Consider the following 20,650-nt stretch of genomic DNA (forward strand, 5'->3'; position numbering starts at 1 on the left):
GGTCCAACACCATATGTGTTCAGACCAAGCACCCACATTTCCCAGGCGACACAGGGAGAGACTTACTTGACGATAAGTATAGTATATATGTAAAAAGACATGATTTAAAATTACTCATGATTTACAGGACAGCTTTGCCCAACAGATGAGAGATAGCCATGAATGAAATGTCCAAGGGAAAGAAATAAGGTCAGTATATTAGCTGAGCACTGACTGATGCCAGTGAATTATTGAGGACCAACATTGCTATCAGAGTCGCCAATCCCATATATTCACATTCTGTACAGCCACATGTGCATTACAGAACAATTATTCAATTCCATGGCATAAGCACAAGACAAAAATGGACTGAAAATAAACCATTAGGAATTCACCAGGATTTTTTATGTTGTTGCTGTCACAGTTAGGGTCAACTTACTTTTCTCTCTGTGAATTCCAGCTAAATGAATCTTAATAACCATTGAATTTCACAGTGACCCAGATGAGTTTGAGAGAGCAGTGAAAACAAAGTGTGTCTAATTTTATGCAGTCATGATCAGTGGATGGCCCATGTCACACATTACTGATGGGAAGCATTTCAAGATATTTTCAAGATGTCCACATTGCAGTGTATAGCATATGGTATCATTTATATACTGTACATAATAATATTCCATAGAGTCTTCTACTGCTGTGTACCAAATCAGAATGCTGTGTCAGAGTATTTGTGTGTGTAATGGCTGTGTATTTTTAAACATAATGCTGGTGGGCGTGTAAGCCAAAAGCAGTACAGAGACCAAGATTCTGATTTTTAATTTTTAATCCTCATCATTAATAGACATCATCTCTCTTGTGTGCAGACAGGCCACTTTGGAGCTCCTGGGGGAATAAAAACTAGTAGCCACGTTAATCCCACTAATTAAGTGTATTGCATGATCAAATGGACACGTGTTTAAGATTACATCTCTTTCTCCTGAAGTCTCTCCCTCTTTCTCCCACATAAAGTTGCTGACCCAATGACACCTGCTTCCACTGTTTATGGCAATACAATTGTGCTCTCAAATAATCTCCTTTTCTAATAACTCTTAGACTTACAAATTCCATTAATATGTTTATGTAAAATGACCTTTAAGAAATCAACCAGTATTCTAAACTTGAATATATAGGTTAAGTATCACAACAGCCTGATGCCATTGATATCCCTGGATACAACAAAGATGTGTTGGAAAGATGTGTTGATATATTTATCCCAATGCTTCAAACTTCAGTAGACAGTTTGACAATAAATTAACAAATATATAGCTTGGGTTTCCTTCAAGCTGACTCTAGATACATTTAACATGTGAAAATCGAAACCAAGGTCAACAAATCAGCAACAAGGGCATTTAATAAATGATTCATTAAACACATTTCCCTACTTTTATAATGACACAAGAACTTGCCAGTGCTTACCAGGGCATCCGCTTGATCTTCTTCATAATCGTAGTATTCGTGACTTGACTCCAAAGCAAGGTTTGCATACAGCAATGCAATACAGAAGACAGAAATTCCAAATAAGTGCATTTTAGAAAGAAAGAAAAATCTCAGAAGTCTGAGCAGTCTGTTGAAAGTTCCTCTTTTTCACGTTGCAGCTTTCAGCAGCAGGTTTCAACAAAACTCTGTCCTTCAACTAACATAATACACATCCAACATGTTAAGAAAGGATAGTTGTTGAGATACTGGTCCATGGAATGCACTGTCTGGAAGCTCTTCCCTTCACAAGCGGCTCCGAACATCCAGTCCGTGCGGAGAGAGATCGGTGTGGAAGTGCGCTGAGTGCTCAGTGGCATCTTTTATGCAATTTCACGGCGTTTTCACTTTGGATTCTTCTCCTCCCCCTCTCCGTTTTCCCTTGAGTCTGCCTCTCCGGTCGCTGTTATACACATTCCGAGACATCAAGAGAGGAGTATGAGTCATGGCACGCGCGCTTTCTCTGGTGTGGTTTTTATCACCGTACAGTCGATAATGTTTTTTTTTTTTTTAACAAATGCGACTACAGTGCGCCAAACTCTGTGTGCGCATTTTACGCACGAGCGCGCTAACTAAATCATTACAGTTAGGGGCCGTTCACATCGAACTCGTTTTTGCGTCCGTCGTCTCCAATGTTTTTTTTCATGGAAACATGCGCTAGACGGACGTCTTTGACAGTTGCGACTTATTATGTTTTCAGCGGTTTTTAGACCCTTGTCAAAAATAAGTAAACAAACAAATAAATAAATAAGAACGCGTCTTGAGACACCTGCGTTCTGTCACAATCGTTGCGTTGCGTCTATCTATCTATCTATCTTTTTTTAGCGAAATGATACGTTCGGTTTGAACGTCCCCTTAGATTAGATTAATAAAGTGTAAATCTCAATTGTCAAATTAACTACTCGCGATTCACCTGTCCTTGTTGACAATGAAATGTGTTATGCTGAAAATTTACCAATTTCAGTTTATATTTCAATATATAAAATAAAATGAAAATACATGAAAACAATAAAGTATTAGTAGTAGCCTAGTATATAAGAACAAAGCAAATTAGATGTAGGGTGAATTCAGGGCCATTGAGACTGGATTGAGTAATGTACTGTAAATAATGTGAATAATGGCGAAACATTCATTCATTACATTTACATTTACATTTATTCATTTGGTAGACGCTTTTATCCAAAGTGACTTACAAAAGAGGAAAACATAAGCGAATCATCTTAAGGCGACAGTGGTATGAAAGGTGCTGTATTACAAAGTTTTACTAGCATCAGAATAGTATTCAAAACAGAATAAAGTGCAACAGGAATGTTTTTTTGGTTAAGTGCTCATGGAAAATATGTGTTTTTAGTCGTTTTTTTGAAGACAGATTGTGAGTCAGCTTCACGGATGGAGTTGGGAAGGTCGTTCCACCAACGTGGTATGATGAAGCTGAAAGTCCGGGAAAGTGTTTTGGTGCCTCTTTGTGTTGGTACAACAAGGCGACGTTCCTTAGCCGACCGCAGGCTTCTAGTGGGCACGTAGCTCTGCATAAATGATTTTAGGTATGCTGGAGCAGACCCAGTGACTGTTCTGTATGCCAGCATCAGAGCCTTGAATTTGATACGTGCATCAACCAGCGGAGAGAGACAAGGAGTGGTGTAACGTGCTCTCTTTGGTTCATTAAAGACCAGACCTGCTGCTGCATTCTGGATCATTTGCAGGGGTCTAATTGCACATGCAGGGAGGCCTGCAATGAGAGCATTACAGTAGTACAGTCTAGTTATGACAAGTGACTGGACAAGCAGTTGTGTGGCATGTTCGGAGAGGAAGGGTCTTATATTCCTGATATTGTAGAGTGTAAATCTACGTGATCTTGCAGTCTTTGAGATGTGGTCTGTGAAATTTAGTCTGTTTTCGATGGTTACCCCTAGATTTCTGACTGATTTGGAAGGCGTTACTGTAGTTGCACCCAGCTGCACGGTGATGTTGTGTTCAACAGCAGGGTTGGCTGGAAAGACAAGGAGTTCAGTCTTGGCTGGGTTGAGTTGCAGGTGGTGCTCCTTCATCCAGGCCGAGATGTCTGCCAGGCAGGCAGAAATTCGAGCAGTCACTGTGGTGTCGTTGGGCTGGAAAGACAAGTAGAGTTGCGTGTCATCAGCATAGCAGTGGTAAGAGAAACCATGTGCCTGAATGATGGGTCCCAGTGATGTTGTGTATATAGAGAAGAGGCCCAAGCACTGATCCCTGAGGTACCCCAGTAAGTAGCTGATGTGGCTTGGATACCTCACCTCTCCAGGCTACCTTGAAGGACCTACCTGAGAGATAGGAGTTAAACCAATCAAGCACAGTTCCTGTGATGCCCATTCAAGGTTCTTCCATTCAAAATATTTCCATTCATCCATTCTGATGACAAATTGAGATTGAGATAAGCCACTGCCACCCCAAAAAAGCATGATATACAGTTAAAGTCACCAATCTGTGCTCAATTTAACAGTAAAATAAGTGAGTTGCTTTTGGGGAGGTTTTAATTCTTCTGGAGGGTTCTTTTCCATAGGGGGTCTTTAGTCCTCAAGTTCACCAATTGCTCTTCTAATGCTGTGGAATGCAAGTCCCCCTTCAGTCACTGTTCCAATCAACACTGTCAAATGGTTGCTTTTAATTTCATGATCTCTTCAAATACTACTTCAAGTAGCAGGCTGAACATGCACTATCTGTCAAAAGCATTCAGTGTTAACACTTATGGTATATTTTGAATAGACTCAAAGGTAAAGGATTTGGGAATGATAAACTAATTAACCATAACCATAATTAACCATGCCACTATTAAATACTTATATGAAAACAATGCATGTTTTATTGCAATAGAGAGAAACCAAATTTGTTTCCCATTAAATAAAGTCTTAGAAATAATTTTTTTTTACCAAATTATTACTGAAAATGTAAATAAGGTTATTGTTAAGGCTGAGGATATAATATAGCATTGCAATTCACTTGCTATATTGGAGATTTAGTTTTCATGTTACAATCACTACCAAAGGCTCATCATGCATATACTTGGCAGTGGCCAGTACCTTTGCCTGCTTACTTGGCCTTCTCTTTGCACATGAACAGTGTCTCATTATGCTTCCCTGAATGCTTTGATTGGTCTAAGACTAAAAGGCCAAGGTTCAGGCTGGTTTTATACAGATTAACAGAGGTCACTTTTGCTTTGGCATTAATGCACACATTATTTCATGAGAGAAGTTAAAACACTGTCAGCCATGAGTCTGGAGCTGCTTTAAAAGATTAGCTACAACTGATAGCATCTTATTGAGAAGTCAAAGGCATTTGATTTCCTCAGTGGAACTTTTGACAGCTTTACAGAAGCTGACTGCAACTTTCATGCTTTTGTTTTGCATGACAATTTACATCCTTGCACATTTTGTCTTCATTTGGCCCACACGTATCAAGGAATCTGGTATTAGTGTCCAGATTTACACTCCTTGTGCTTTGTTCTCTGAAGTTCTTTTGAAATTAGTGCAGCTTCATGTAGGATATCTGTAATGTCTTCATTATGAGAAACTGTCAGTTCTGACTTTCACAAATTCAAGACTGATCTAAGGGGTTTGTCTAACATTATTTAGTTCCTTTTTTGCTACTCATTACAGATGATGTGTCTTAACTATTAAAATTTATATTGGCTTTCAACTCTCTAGTGTATGTTTACCCTGAGAGACGATAAACATGCATATCCTGTTAGAAGCTTAATACAATATCATTACAGTATGGAACTGAAGCCAACCGATTATAAAGATGTGATAAGTTATCTTGGGCTTAAATCTCCTAAAGTATTTGTGTTAATGATGTTGCTTTAAATTCACTTTAACTCAGAGAGTCATTTCTCAACAATGTATCACCTGCAAATTTCCTTTTAAGTTTCTATTCTATAGCTTTTTCATTAACACCCTCAAGAGAGCAGAGAACCATAGAGATCAAAATAAAAGCTGACTTTGAAGATGTGCTTTAATCGTAAATCTTGCTCCAGTTCCTCCCAACACACTTTTGCGCTACACCTGGACTAAACACAGGTCCACTGGCTTCATTGTGTGCCGCCAACTATGAGAGCCTGGGTCAGTCTGTGGTCCAAAAGGAAGACACCACCACAGGAATTTATGAGGGTCCTCATGGAACAGTGACCCAGCACTGTTTAGCACTTTTGCTTGTCTGCATATGTGTGCACAGCTTGTTTTCACACACTGGGAATTGCTCCTGCTGCCGGAACTGGGAAACAATGGGTGTGGGAGTCCTGTGACTGGAGCCGCTGCTTTAGAAAGCGCTGGACCCTGTTAATGCTGGAATTTGCGGTGTCCCTTGAGTTTCAAACAACGGCTGAGTTGGGCAGGGTAGATCGATGAGGATAAGATGGCAAGGTCACAGGGGGCAGACCTAATCTTGCATTCCCCAGCATTCCTTGGCATCCTCACTTGGTTTGTCTGTAATAAATTGCATCCATAGAGTATTTTGACATCAAAAAAATGTATAGGAATGTAAATATATCTGCACTTCATGTTTAGTGCGAACAAAGATTATTATTACAAAATTATTAGAAAAACTAACATTTTCAGGATTTCTGTGCCACTAGCATTAACCAATGGAATAGCAAAAATTGTGATTGTATTCTTAAAGGTTTCCTGAACTAATGCAGTTGGTTGGTCAATGATGCTGTGTTGGGCTGGTCAGGATACTCAAACAAACGGAACAGACTTTTAGGGGGAATCAACCTACGAATGACTTTTGTTGTCTCTGCATATTTAGCTGGGATAGGAGAAAGTATTTTAACATTGAAAAAAAGGGCATGCTAGAGCATGCCAGGGCCAGTTGTGTTCCCACTGTCACTTCCTGGGCTTAATATTTTTTTTGTTTGTTTGTTTGTTTTTATTTATTATTATTACTATTATTTATTATACCAACAAGCAACAGATGACTACATACAGCAACAATGGGGACATATGGACAACACAGTCAAATACAATGAAAGCACATTCAAACAGAATGCATTACATAAGAATGAAATTTTCTTTATGACAGTTTTAAGATTTTTTATTTTATTTATTTTTCATTATCCCCTTTTCTCCCAATTTGGTATGCCCAATTCCCACTACTTAGTAGGTCCTCGCGGTGGCGTGGTTACTCACCTCAATCAGGGTGGCAGAGGACAAGTCTCAGCTGCTTCCACTTCTGAGACCGTCAATCCACGCATCTTATCACATGGCTTGTTGTGCATGACACCGCGGAGACTCTGCATGTGGAGGCTTATGCCACTCTCCGCGATCCACGCACAACTTACCATGCGCCCCACTGTGAGTCAGAACCACAAATCGCGACCACGAGGAGGTTACCCCATGTGACTCTACCCTCCCTATCAACCGGGCCAATTTGGTTGCTTAGGAGACCTGGCTGGAGTCACTCAGCACACCCTGGATTCGAACTTGCGACTCCAGGGGTGGTAGTCAGCATCAATAAGTTTTAAGAATATTAAATGTTTTGGATGCTTTGGCATTCAGAGGTCTAGACATTTTCTCTAATGTGGCAAAAAGGGTCAGCAGAAAACATTCTAAAGGTTTAGTATGAATAACTCTGGCTTTGTGAATATGAAATTTACCCAGAAGACAAAGCTATATTAAAGTATAGTCAAAAGTAATTTCATTTAAATTAATATCTGAAAGAGATGTCATAGTTTCTGTAATTTGGTCTTGAAACAAAAACAATTATACAGCAAGTTCTGTCCAGAAATATTCAGAGCTGGGACAATGATAAAACAAGTGTAAAACACTTTCAACTTCAGATTTACAAAAAGATTCATTTTCAAAGAATCTGTTTTAGAATTTGTTGCAAGGGTAATAATTGTGAGTAATTTTGAAGTGACATTTTCTGATTTTACTTGGGATAAGTAGTTTGTGAGGAGAAATCCATAAATTACTCATGTTCAAGTTTGGATACAAAATAGTCAATTTAGAGCATATTCTAGAGGTATTTGTATGATCAGAGAGAAGATAATTTCTAATAAAATAATTATTACACCTATTATCTAGTATATTAAAGCCATTAATTGAAGGTATGGGAATGTGGTTAGACAAAGTCCTATAACTTAAGTGTGCTCTAATTAATGATTTTAATCTATGTGAAATACTTTTAAATTTGAACTTTTAAAGAAAATGTTGAACCCTTTAAAGTAACAAACTCATCCAATGAAAGTAATTCCCCTTGTTCACTAAAAAGATCAGTAATAAAAAGTAAATTTTGTGTCACCCACTCCTTCAAATACAGTGATTTGTTGTCTTTAAGAAATTATGATTGAATGCAATCTTCCAGGAATCAAGAGCTTGTTTATGAAAATTTTAGAGTTTGATAGGTAGTTTACTTCATTTAAAATTGTAAGTCAATAAAAACATAAGGTCACCACATCATTCAAAAATCTGACTGGGAATCCAGAACCAGGGTAAGTCCCTACTAAAAATACATTTCTTAATCCAGTTAACTTTGAACACCTGGTTGATTGTTTGAAAATCAAACACATTAAGACCACCCTGCTTATAACTTCTAATCAGGGCTTTTCTTTGAAAACATTCCATCTTATTTCTCCAAATAAAACAGAACAACAAAGAATCAATAGACTTGTATATTTTTTATCAACATACAGCAAGAGAGCAGGGTATACTGTGTGTGATATACCCTCAGCTTTAGTCAAAAGAACTCTCCCATAGACAGTTAAGCCTCTCTGCAGCCAGCAATTTAGAATCTTTTTGGTTTTATCTAATTTTGGTTGAAAGTTTGGGTAAAGCCAGTCAGAACCTGATTTGCATATGTCAATACCAAGATATTTAACACTAAGTTTCACATCAATTCCATTTACCGAACTTTTAGCTGATTTATGCACATACATAATTTCACTTTTTCTGGCATTCAATGCAAGACCAGAAGCCAATGAAAAATGATAAAGATTGCATAAGGCAACTGAAACCTGTGACTCATCTCTCAGAAAGAGACGTCATCAACTAGTTGACTAACTGTAAATGTGTTTTGACCAATTTTTATACCTTAAATGGCTGAGATTTGGACGAAAAAGTTAAGAAATTCTGCAGTCAAAAGAAATAGTAAAGGCGAAATTGGACATCCCTGACAAATACCGGGCAAAGGTTCCAGAAGCTAAAGAGACACAACTATTTATGTAATTGTTAAGAGTGCGTATCATGTTTATAAAAGCACTGCCAAAACCAAATGTATTTAAAGCTTAAAAAATAAACAATGCTCAACAGTGTCGAAGGCTTTGTAAAAGTTAATAAATAAAATTATAGCCTCTTTGTTTATCAATTCAGAAGAATATCTAAGATCAGCATAATGTTGTTGGAGATTTGCCTTTTAAAAAAACAGATGGGGTACAAGATATGATATTATCTAAACAAAGTTTAAGTTTATTAGGGATACTAATAATTTATAATCTGAATTTAAAAGAGTGATGGGGTGCCAATTGTCTAAGTATTTTGAGTCTTGATTTGGTTTGGGTATAAGCGTTATGATACCCTGTTTCATTGATTCTGCTAATTCCCCATTCTTTAACAGAGTCCCAGAAGACTTTATAGAATTCAAAAGGTAAGCCATCGGGCCCTGGAGATTATTGTTTGATCTACTTTTCACAACATTATAAAGCTCATTCATAGTAAAAGGTTTCTCGCCGAGCTTGATGTTGTATTCACTAATTTTGGGAATTACAGATTGAATTTGATTAAAGAAAAGTGTTGTAGCTTGAGGGTTACATAAGGAGGTATATCATTTTTGATAAAATGTAAAAATATGAGATGATATAAGATTAGGATCACTAGTCAAGTTATTATTAATATAGAGAGATGAAATGTTCTTATTGTTTCCATGTTTCCTCTCTGAGCCCTGTGAAGGGTTTAGGAGGAGGTGTTGCTACAATTTACAGTGAAGTTTTTGATGTTACTCAGGGGACAGGATACAAATTTAAGGGTGTGTTCACACTTGGTAGGTTTGGTTCGATTAAAACGAACTCTGGTGCGATTGCTCTGTTAGTGCGGTTCATTTGAACAAGTGTGAACGCTGCCATCCAAACCTTGGTGCGCACCAAACAAGCAGACCGAGACCACCTGAATAGTGGGTCTCGGTCCACTTCCAAACAAACTCTGGTGCGGTTCAATTGATATATGAATGCAACATGGACCAAAGACATCTAAACGGACCAAAACAGTTAGTAATTTGCCTAATACTGACCTCAAGCATACCTGGTTCTTCTCATCATAGGATCTATGTTGCCCATTACAGTTCGGTACAGGTGTCGGAACCGCCATCAGCTGTCCTTGCAGCATATCTTCATTTGTGTGTGCAATGGAGGAATTCCTGGCACTGTTTTGACTCCTTTACACATTTTGTTAGCTCTTCGTTTGTTCTCAGCTGGTAAAAATACCACCATATATACATATATAAATATAACGAGCGCATTTAGCCCAGCAGCCAGCATTGTTTTGGATGTTCGGAAAGTTCCGTCGCAAAATATACGTCATAAATCTGTCCAATCAGGTTGTGACTTTTTCCTGATGCCTTTTGTGTTGTATCGTTAGGTTCAGTGTTAAAAAGGCCAGTGTGAACGCTAAGCAAACCAGGACTAAATGTGTCATTTTCTTTTTTGGTCCGGACCAAGAGGACCAAGAGAACCGAACTACAAGTGTGAACACACCCTAAGTCTTTTGAACTAATAATGCAATGAAACGTGACATCGTCAGATATAAATTAAAAATCTCTGTCATCTTTTACTCTTGCTACAGTATATAGATAACCTGGGCTATATTCTGTGAATTTGCACATTTGTTTTTATCAGATCTAGTAGTTACTGTGGATAGAGCTTTGATAGTTGGTGACTTTAGCATTCACATAAATAATTATATTGATTTTCTTAACTCTTTTGGGGTCAGACAAAATGGGACAGGACCAACTCATCGCCATAATCATACACTAGATTTAATTCTGTCATATGGAGTTGATGCTGATAATATAGCAATTTTGCCACAGAGCGATAGCATCTCAGATCATTACCTTGACTCTTGTATGCTACGATTAGCTAAGGTCACTCAATCTACACCATGTTATCATTCAGGTAGAACTATTCTTTCGACCACTAAAGTTAGCTTCACTAATAATCTTCCAGATTTGTCTCAAATACTCAGTAAGCCAAAAAGTTTAGAAGAACTTGATGTACTGTAGTCACAGAAAATATAAATACAGTCTTCTCTAGCACTCTTGATAGTGTCTCCCCCCTTCAATTAAAGGAAATTAAAGAGAAAAGCCCCGCACCATGGTACAATGATCGCACTCATGCTCTTAAGAGAACAGCTTGAAAAATGGAGCACAAGTGGAAGAGTACAAAATCAGAGGTATTTCGCGGTGCATGGAAGGATAGTGTCTCTAGCTACAGACATGCACTAAAAGCTGCCAGGTCAGCATATTTTAGCAAACTCATAAAAAATTACCACAACAATCCAAGGTGTTTATTCAGTACTGTGGCTAAATTGGTTAGGAATAAAGTCTTGACTGAACCAGATATTCCATCGCAGCACAATAGTAATACATTTTTTTACTGATAAAATTGAAATCATCAGAAATAAAATTGGAATTATGCAATCATCTGCCACAGCACCTAAGAAAACAGTGTCAGGGGTCATGAAGAGCTAAAAAACTTATTGAAACATCAAAAGCAACAACACGAACAGTATGTTAGATCCTATACCAACTAAGCTCTTAAAAGAGGGGTTTCCTATAATCTCAGAATCTCTTCTTAATATTATTAACTCCTCGCTATCCTTAGGGCATGTCCCAAGAAACTTTAAGCTGGCAGTTATCAAACTGCTCATTAAGAAGCCACAGCTTGATCCTGGAGAGTTGGCAAATTATAGACTGACCTCAAATCTCCCATTTATGTCGAAAATACTAGAAAAGGAAGTGTCATCCCAACTATGTTCATTTCTACAGAGAAATGGTATTTATCAGGGGTCTTCAAAACAATTTTCGGACCGAGGACCCCTTGCTAGGTAGAGAGACGAAGCCAGGACCCTTGTTACATACTGTATTAAATTGAGTGTTGTGTTTTATGCCTATAAAAATGTGTATGGTAGGCTACCATATTATTGTATGTACATACTGTATGATGTTTATATTGCAAAGCTATTAAAATAGTCATTAAATAATGTACAGCAGAGGTCTGCAACTTTTCTGACATAAAGTGAAATTTTTCATTGTCCTCATTAATCACTGTTCCATACCCCCTCCTTAATAAAAGGAAAAGACAGATAGATAGATAGACAGACAGACAGACAGATAGATAGATAGACAGACAGACAGACAGACAGACAGACAGACAGACAGACGGACAGACAGACTAAAAGACAGATAGAAAAACAGACAGACAAACCCTGTCCATGCAGAATAAAACCATTTTATAAGGTTACTAATTTGGAGTCTTCATCTCATGTGAGTGATCATTTTATACATATATTTTCAAATTAAATTTCATTAGGAGTAAAACTTGGCAATGAGGAAAACAATGACCGAGCGCACCTTTAATTATGTTATTTTGAGAGTAACATGTGTGTGTAACGTTAAGGACCGTGCATGCCAGCTTAATAATCTCAGTGGTAACTATTTATTTACACCAGGCATGTAGGCTATTGTTCTGAAATCAAAATGCAACTAATAATAAAATAAACTGTAGGCTGTCATCTGCTCAACCGCACAGCACGACCAATGCAAAGCAGATGCGTTTACTCACGCGACCCTCTACTGTAGCGCTGCTGAACCTGATGTGTGTCGTGCTTTGAACGGCTCGTGATGAGCATGGGCACGTGAATGGTTGGTCTGTGCTGCGCGCTTCTGCTCAGTTTTGTCATGCTTTACTAGTGTTTAGCATTCCAATCAGTTCATAACTAAATACACAAGATGCATGAATATGATCAAGGATTAAAAAGAATGAGGAAGATTTGGCATGCAGTTTATTAGAGTATACACTGTAAAAAAATGTTAATCCATGTTGATGGATTAAATTACGTAAATACGTAAATAAATATGTCTATCGCTTGCGTGTGAGTGATTATTACAAGTACCAATGGTGGATCAAACAATAATTTTCAGACCCCCTGCGGTACAACCGCGGAGGGCTCAAGGGTCGAGGACCCCCTGTTGGTATATATGAATAATGTCAGTCAGGATTTAGGCCCCATCACAGTACATAGACTGCACTTATCAGAGTTACAAATGACTTGCTCTTAACAACTGATCGCGGCTGCATTTCTCTACTAGTGCTTTTAGATCTTAGTGCTGGCTTCGACACCAAAGATCACAACATTCTCTAAGATAGGCTTGAGAATTATGTTGATATTTGTGGACAGGCATTAGTGTGGTTTAGGTCCTATTTATCAGACCACTACCACATTGTGTGTGTAAAAGAGGAATTGTCAGATCAAACAAAAGTTAAGTATGGAGTGCCACAGGAATCAGTTTTAGGGCCTCTGCTTTTCTCCTTATACAGTATTTGCATCCCCTGCGAGACATTATCAGGAATCATGGAATACATTTTCACTGTTATGCCAATGATACCTAACTTTATATTCCTTGGAAACCCGATGACATTTCACAATTCTCCAAATTATCAGAGTGTATCAATGAAATCAAAGACTGGATGGCTGAAATTTCCTCCTACTCAATTCCAACAAAACAGAGGTACTGATTATAGGACCAAAAACCTAAAAAAAAATAAGCTGCTGAAATATATTTGGACTCTCAATGGATGTATTGTTATGTCGTCTTCAACAGTAAAGAACTTAGGTGTTATATTTGATACCAATCTGTCCTTTGATATATCTAATTTCCAATGTTTGTAGAAGAACATTCTTCCACCTCAGAAATATTGCTAAGTTATGACGCATTCAATGCAAGACCAGAAGCCAATGAAAAATGATAAAGATTGCATAAGGCAACTGAAACCTGTGACTCATCTCTCAGAAAGAGACGTCATCAACTAGTTGACTAACTGTAAATGTGTTTTGACCAATTTTTATACCTTAAATGGCTGAGATTTGGACGAAAAAGTTAAGAAATTCTGCAGTCAAAAGAAATAGTAAAGGCGAAATTGGACATCCCTGACAAATACCGGGCAAAGGTGCCAGAAGCTAAAGAGACACAACTATTTATGCCATTGTTAAGAGTGCGTATCATGTTTATAAAAGTACTGCCAAAACCAAATGTATTTAAAGCTTAAAAAATAAACAATGCTCAACAGTGTCGAAGGCTTTGTAAAAGTTAATAAATAAAATTATAGCCTCTTTGTTTATCAATTCAGAAGAATATCTAAGATCAGCATAATGTTGTTGGAGATTTGCCTTTTAAAAAAACAGATGGGGTACAAGATATGATATTATCTAAACAAAGTTTAAGTTTATTAGGGATACTAATAATTTATAATCTGAATTTAAAAGAGTGATGGGGTGCCAATTGTCTAAGTATTTTGAGTCTTGATTTGGTTTGGGTATAAGCGTTATGATACCCTGTTTCATTGATTCTGCTAATTCCCCATTCTTTAACAGAGTCCCAGAAGACTTTATAGAATTCAAAAGGTAAGCCATCGGGCCCTGGAGATTATTGTTTGATCTACTTTTCACAACATTATAAAGCTCATTCATAGTAAAAGGTTTCTCGCCGAGCTTGATGTTGTATTCACTAATTTTGGGAATTACAGATTGAATTTGATTAAAGAAAAGTGTTGTGGCTTGAGGGTTACATAAGGAGGTATATCATTTTTGATAAAATGTAAAAATATGAGATGATATAAGATTAGGATCACTAGTCAAGTTATTATTAATATAGAGAGATGAAATGTTCTTATTGTTTCCATGTTTCCTCTCTGAGCCCTGTGAAGGGTTTAGGAGGAGGTGTTGCTACAATTTACAGTGAAGTTTTTGATGTTACTCAGGGGACAGGATACAAATTTAAGGGTGTGTTCACACTTGGTAGGTTTGGTTCGATTAAAACGAACTCTGGTGCGATTGCTCTGTTAGTGCGGTTCATTTGAACAAGTGTGAACGCTGCCATCCAAACCTTGGTGCGCACCAAACAAGCAGACCGAGACCACCTGAATAGTGGGTCTCGGTCCACTTCCAAACAAACTCTGGTGCGGTTCAATTGATATATGAATGCAACATGGACCAAAGACATCTAAACGGACCAAAACAGTTAGTAATTTGCCTAATACTGACCTCAAGCATACCTGGTTCTTCTCATCATAGGATCTATGTTGCCCATTACAGTTCGGTACAGGTGTCGGAACCGCCATCAGCTGTCCTTGCAGCATATCTTCATTTGTGTGTGCAATGGAGGAATTCCTGGCACTGTTTTGACTCCTTTACACATTTTGTTAGCTCTTCGTTTGTTCTCAGCTGGTAAAAATACCACCATATATACATATATAAATATAACGAGCGCATTTAGCCCAGCAGCCAGCATTGTTTTGGATGTTCGGAAAGTTCCGTCGCAAAATATACGTCATAAATCTGTCCAATCAGGTTGTGACTTTTTCCTGATGCCTTTTGTGTTGTATCGTTAGGTTCAGTGTTAAAAAGGCCAGTGTGAACGCTAAGCAAACCAGGACTAAATGTGTCATTTTCTTTTTTGGTCCGGACCAAGAGGACCAAGAGAACCGAACTACAAGTGTGAACACACCCTAAGTCTTTTGAACTAATAATGCAATGAAACGTGACATCGTCAGATATAAATTAAAAATCTCTGTCATCTTTTACTCTTGCTACAGTATATAGATAACCTGGGCTATATTCTGTGAATTTGCACATTTGTTTTTATCAGATCTAGTAGTTACTGTGGATAGAGCTTTGATAGTTGGTGACTTTAGCATTCACATAAATAATTATATTGATTTTCTTAACTCTTTTGGGGTCAGACAAAATGGGACAGGACCAACTCATCGCCATAATCATACACTAGATTTAATTCTGTCATATGGAGTTGATGCTGATAATATAGCAATTTTGCCGCAGAGCGATAGCATCTCAGATCATTACCTTGACTCTTGTATGCTACGATTAGCTAAGGTCACTCAATCTACACCATGTTATCATTCAGGTAGAACTATTCTTTCGACCACTAAAGTTAGCTTCACTAATAATCTTCCAGATTTGTCTCAAATACTCAGTAAGCCAAAAAGTTTAGAAGAACTTGATGTACTGTAGTCACAGAAAATATAAATACAGTCTTCTCTAGCACTCTTGATAGTGTCTCCCCCTTCAATTAAAGGAAATTAAAGAGAAAAGCCCCGCACCATGGTACAATGATCGCACTCATGCTCTTAAGAGAACAGCTTGAAAAATGGAGCACAAGTGGAAGAGTACAAAATCAGAGGTATTTCGCGGTGCATGGAAGGATAGTGTCTCTAGCTACAGACATGCACTAAAAGCTGCCAGGTCAGCATATTTTAGCAAACTCATAAAAAATTACCACAACAATCCAAGGTGTTTATTCAGTACTGTGGCTAAATTGGTTAGGAATAAAGTCTCGACTGAACCAGATATTCCATCGCAGCACAATAGTAATACATTTTTTTACTGATAAAATTGAAATCATCAGAAATAAAATTGGAATTATGCAATCATCTGCCACAGCACCTAAGAAAACAGTGTCAGGGGTCATGAAGAGCTAAAAAACTTATTGAAACATCAAAAGCAACAACACGAACAGTATGTTAGATCCTATACCAACTAAGCTCTTAAAAGAGGGGTTTCCTATAATCTCAGAATCTCTTCTTAATATTATTAACTCCTCGCTATCCTTAGGGCATGTCCCAAGAAACTTTAAGCTGGCAGTTATCAAACTGCTCATTAAGAAGCCACAGCTTGATCCTGGAGAGTTGGCAAATTATAGACTGACCTCAAATCTCCCATTTATGTCGAAAATACTAGAAAAGGAAGTGTCATCCCAACTATGTTCATTTCTACAGAGAAATGGTATTTATCAGGGGTCTTCAAAACAATTTTCGGACCGAGGACCCCTTGCTAGGTAGAGAGACGAAGCCAGGACCCTTGTTACATACTGTATTAAATTGAGTGTTGTGTTTTATGCCTATAAAAATGTGTATGGTAGGCTACCATATTATTGTATGTACATACTGTATGATGTTTATATTGCAAAGCTATTAAAATAGTCATTAAATAATGTACAGCAGAGGTCTGCAACTTTTCTGACATAAAGTGAAATTTTTCATTGTCCTCATTAATCACTGTTCCATACCCCCTCCTTAATAAAAGGAAAAGACAGATAGATAGATAGACAGACAGACAGACAGATAGATAGATAGACAGACAGACAGACAGACAGACAGACAGACAGACAGACGGACAGACAGACTAAAAGACAGATAGAAAAACAGACAGACAAACCCTGTCCATGCAGAATAAAACCATTTTATAAGGTTACTAATTTGGAGTCTTCATCTCATGTGAGTGATCATTTTATACATATATTTTCAAATTAAATTTCATTAGGAGTAAAACTTGGCAATGAGGAAAACAATGACCGAGCGCACCTTTAATTATGTTATTTTGAGAGTAACATGTGTGTGTAACGTTAAGGACCGTGCATGCCAGCTTAATAATCTCAGTGGTAACTATTTATTTACACCAGGCATGTAGGCTATTGTTCTGAAATCAAAATGCAACTAATAATAAAATAAACTGTAGGCTGTCATCTGCTCAACCGCACAGCACGACCAATGCAAAGCAGATGCGTTTACTCACGCGACCCTCTACTGTAGCGCTGCTGAACCTGATGTGTGTCGTGCTTTGAACGGCTCGTGATGAGCATGGGCACGTGAATGGTTGGTCTGTGCTGCGCGCTTCTGCTCAGTTTTGTCATGCTTTACTAGTGTTTAGCATTCCAATCAGTTCATAACTAAATACACAAGATGCATGAATATGATCAAGGATTAAAAAGAATGAGGAAGATTTGGCATGCAGTTTATTAGAGTATACACTGTAAAAAAATGTTAATCCATGTTGATGGATTAAATTACGTAAATACGTAAATAAATATGTCTATCGCTTGCGTGTGAGTGATTATTACAAGTACCAATGGTGGATCAAACAATAATTTTCAGACCCCCTGCGGTACAACCGCGGAGGGCTCAAGGGTCGAGGACCCCCTGTTGGTATATATGAATAATGTCAGTCAGGATTTAGGCCCCATCACAGTACATAGACTGCACTTATCAGAGTTACAAATGACTTGCTCTTAACAACTGATCGCGGCTGCATTTCTCTACTAGTGCTTTTAGATCTTAGTGCTGGCTTCGACACCAAAGATCACAACATTCTCTAAGATAGGCTTGAGAATTATGTTGATATTTGTGGACAGGCATTAGTGTGGTTTAGGTCCTATTTATCAGACCACTACCACATTGTGTGTGTAAAAGAGGAATTGTCAGATCAAACAAAAGTTAAGTATGGAGTGCCACAGGAATCAGTTTTAGGGCCTCTGCTTTTCTCCTTATACAGTATTTGCATCCCCTGCGAGACATTATCAGGAATCATGGAATACATTTTCACTGTTATGCCAATGATACCTAACTTTATATTCCTTGGAAACCCGATGACATTTCACAATTCTCCAAATTATCAGAGTGTATCAATGAAATCAAAGACTGGATGGCTGAAATTTCCTCCTACTCAATTCCAACAAAACAGAGGTACTGATTATAGGACCAAAAACCTAAAAAAAAAATAAGCTGCTGAAATATATTTGGACTCTCAATGGATGTATTGTTATGTCGTCTTCAACAGTAAAGAACTTAGGTGTTATATTTGATACCAATCTGTCCTTTGATATATCTAATTTCCAATGTTTGTAGAAGAACATTCTTCCACCTCAGAAATATTGCTAAGTTATGACGCATTCAATGCAAGACCAGAAGCCAATGAAAAATGATAAAGATTGCATAAGGCAACTGAAACCTGTGACTCATCTCTCAGAAAGAGACGTCATCAACTAGTTGACTAACTGTAAATGTGTTTTGACCAATTTTTATACCTTAAATGGCTGAGATTTGGACGAAAAAGTTAAGAAATTCTGCAGTCAAAAGAAATAGTAAAGGCGAAATTGGACATCCCTGACAAATACCGGGCAAAGGTGCCAGAAGCTAAAGAGACACAACTATTTATGCCATTGTTAAGAGTGCGTATCATGTTTATAAAAGTACTGCCAAAACCAAATGTATTTAAAGCTTAAAAAATAAACAATGCTCAACAGTGTCGAAGGCTTTGTAAAAGTTAATAAATAAAATTATAGCCTCTTTGTTTATCAATTCAGAAGAATATCTAAGATCAGCATAATGTTGTTGGAGATTTGCCTTTTAAAAAAACAGATGGGGTACAAGATATGATATTATCTAAACAAAGTTTAAGTTTATTAGGGATACTAATAATTTATAATCTGAATTTAAAAGAGTGATGGGGTGCCAATTGTCTAAGTATTTTGAGTCTTGATTTGGTTTGGGTATAAGCGTTATGATACCCTGTTTCATTGATTCTGCTAATTCCCCATTCTTTAACAGAGTCCCAGAAGACTTTATAGAATTCAAAAGGTAAGCCATCGGGCCCTGGAGATTATTGTTTGATCTACTTTTCACAACATTATAAAGCTCATTCATAGTAAAAGGTTTCTCGCCGAGCTTGATGTTGTATTCACTAATTTTGGGAATTACAGATTGAATTTGATTAAAGAAAAGTGTTGTGGCTTGAGGGTTACATAAGGAGGTATATCATTTTTGATAAAATGTAAAAATATGAGATGATATAAGATTAGGATCACTAGTCAAGTTATTATTAATATAGAGAGATGAAATGTTCTTATTGTTTCCATGTTTCCTCTCTGAGCCCTGTGAAGGGTTTAGGAGGAGGTGTTGCTACAATTTACAGTGAAGTTTTTGATGTTACTCAGGGGACAGGATACAAATTTAAGGGTGTGTTCACACTTGGTAGGTTTGGTTCGATTAAAACGAACTCTGGTGCGATTGCTCTGTTAGTGCGGTTCATTTGAACAAGTGTGAACGCTGCCATCCAAACCTTGGTGCGCACCAAACAAGCAGACCGAGACCACCTGAATAGTGGGTCTCGGTCCACTTCCAAACAAACTCTGGTGCGGTTCAATTGATATATGAATGCAACATGGACCAAAGACATCTAAACGGACCAAAACAGTTAGTAATTTGCCTAATACTGACCTCAAGCATACCTGGTTCTTCTCATCATAGGATCTATGTTGCCCATTACAGTTCGGTACAGGTGTCGGAACCGCCATCAGCTGTCCTTGCAGCATATCTTCATTTGTGTGTGCAATGGAGGAATTCCTGGCACTGTTTTGACTCCTTTACACATTTTGTTAGCTCTTCGTTTGTTCTCAGCTGGTAAAAATACCACCATATATACATATATAAATATAACGAGCGCATTTAGCCCAGCAGCCAGCATTGTTTTGGATGTTCGGAAAGTTCCGTCGCAAAATATACGTCATAAATCTGTCCAATCAGGTTGTGACTTTTTCCTGATGCCTTTTGTGTTGTATCGTTAGGTTCAGTGTTAAAAAGGCCAGTGTGAACGCTAAGCAAACCAGGACTAAATGTGTCATTTTCTTTTTTGGTCCGGACCAAGAGGACCAAGAGAACCGAACTACAAGTGTGAACACACCCTAAGTCTTTTGAACTAATAATGCAATGAAACGTGACATCGTCAGATATAAATTAAAAATCTCTGTCATCTTTTACTCTTGCTACAGTATATAGATAACCTGGGCTATATTCTGTGAATTTGCACATTTGTTTTTATCAGATCTAGTAGTTACTGTGGATAGAGCTTTGATAGTTGGTGACTTTAGCATTCACATAAATAATTATATTGATTTTCTTAACTCTTTTGGGGTCAGACAAAATGGGACAGGACCAACTCATCGCCATAATCATACACTAGATTTAATTCTGTCATATGGAGTTGATGCTGATAATATAGCAATTTTGCCGCAGAGCGATAGCATCTCAGATCATTACCTTGACTCTTGTATGCTACGATTAGCTAAGGTCACTCAA

At 37.7% G+C, this 20,650-nt stretch overlaps 1 protein-coding gene across 2 annotated transcripts in view; it reads right to left on the reverse strand.

Moving 5' to 3' along the window:
* Window positions 1-1,857, reverse strand: part of LOC127445445 (vascular endothelial growth factor C-like) — a 91,199-nt gene extending 89,342 nt beyond the window's left edge. For both annotated transcript variants that reach the window (XM_051705526.1, XM_051705525.1), the window contains exon 1: window positions 1,432-1,857. In XM_051705526.1, the coding sequence (XP_051561486.1) occupies window positions 1,432-1,542 (111 nt within the window). In that variant the 5' untranslated portion in view covers window positions 1,543-1,857. The remainder of the gene's footprint in view (window positions 1-1,431) is intronic.
* Window positions 1,858-20,650: the final 18,793 nt, after the last annotated feature.

Source organism: Myxocyprinus asiaticus, chromosome 8, assembly GCF_019703515.2.
Source record: "Myxocyprinus asiaticus isolate MX2 ecotype Aquarium Trade chromosome 8, UBuf_Myxa_2, whole genome shotgun sequence".
NCBI lineage: Eukaryota > Metazoa > Chordata > Actinopteri > Cypriniformes > Catostomidae > Myxocyprinus > Myxocyprinus asiaticus.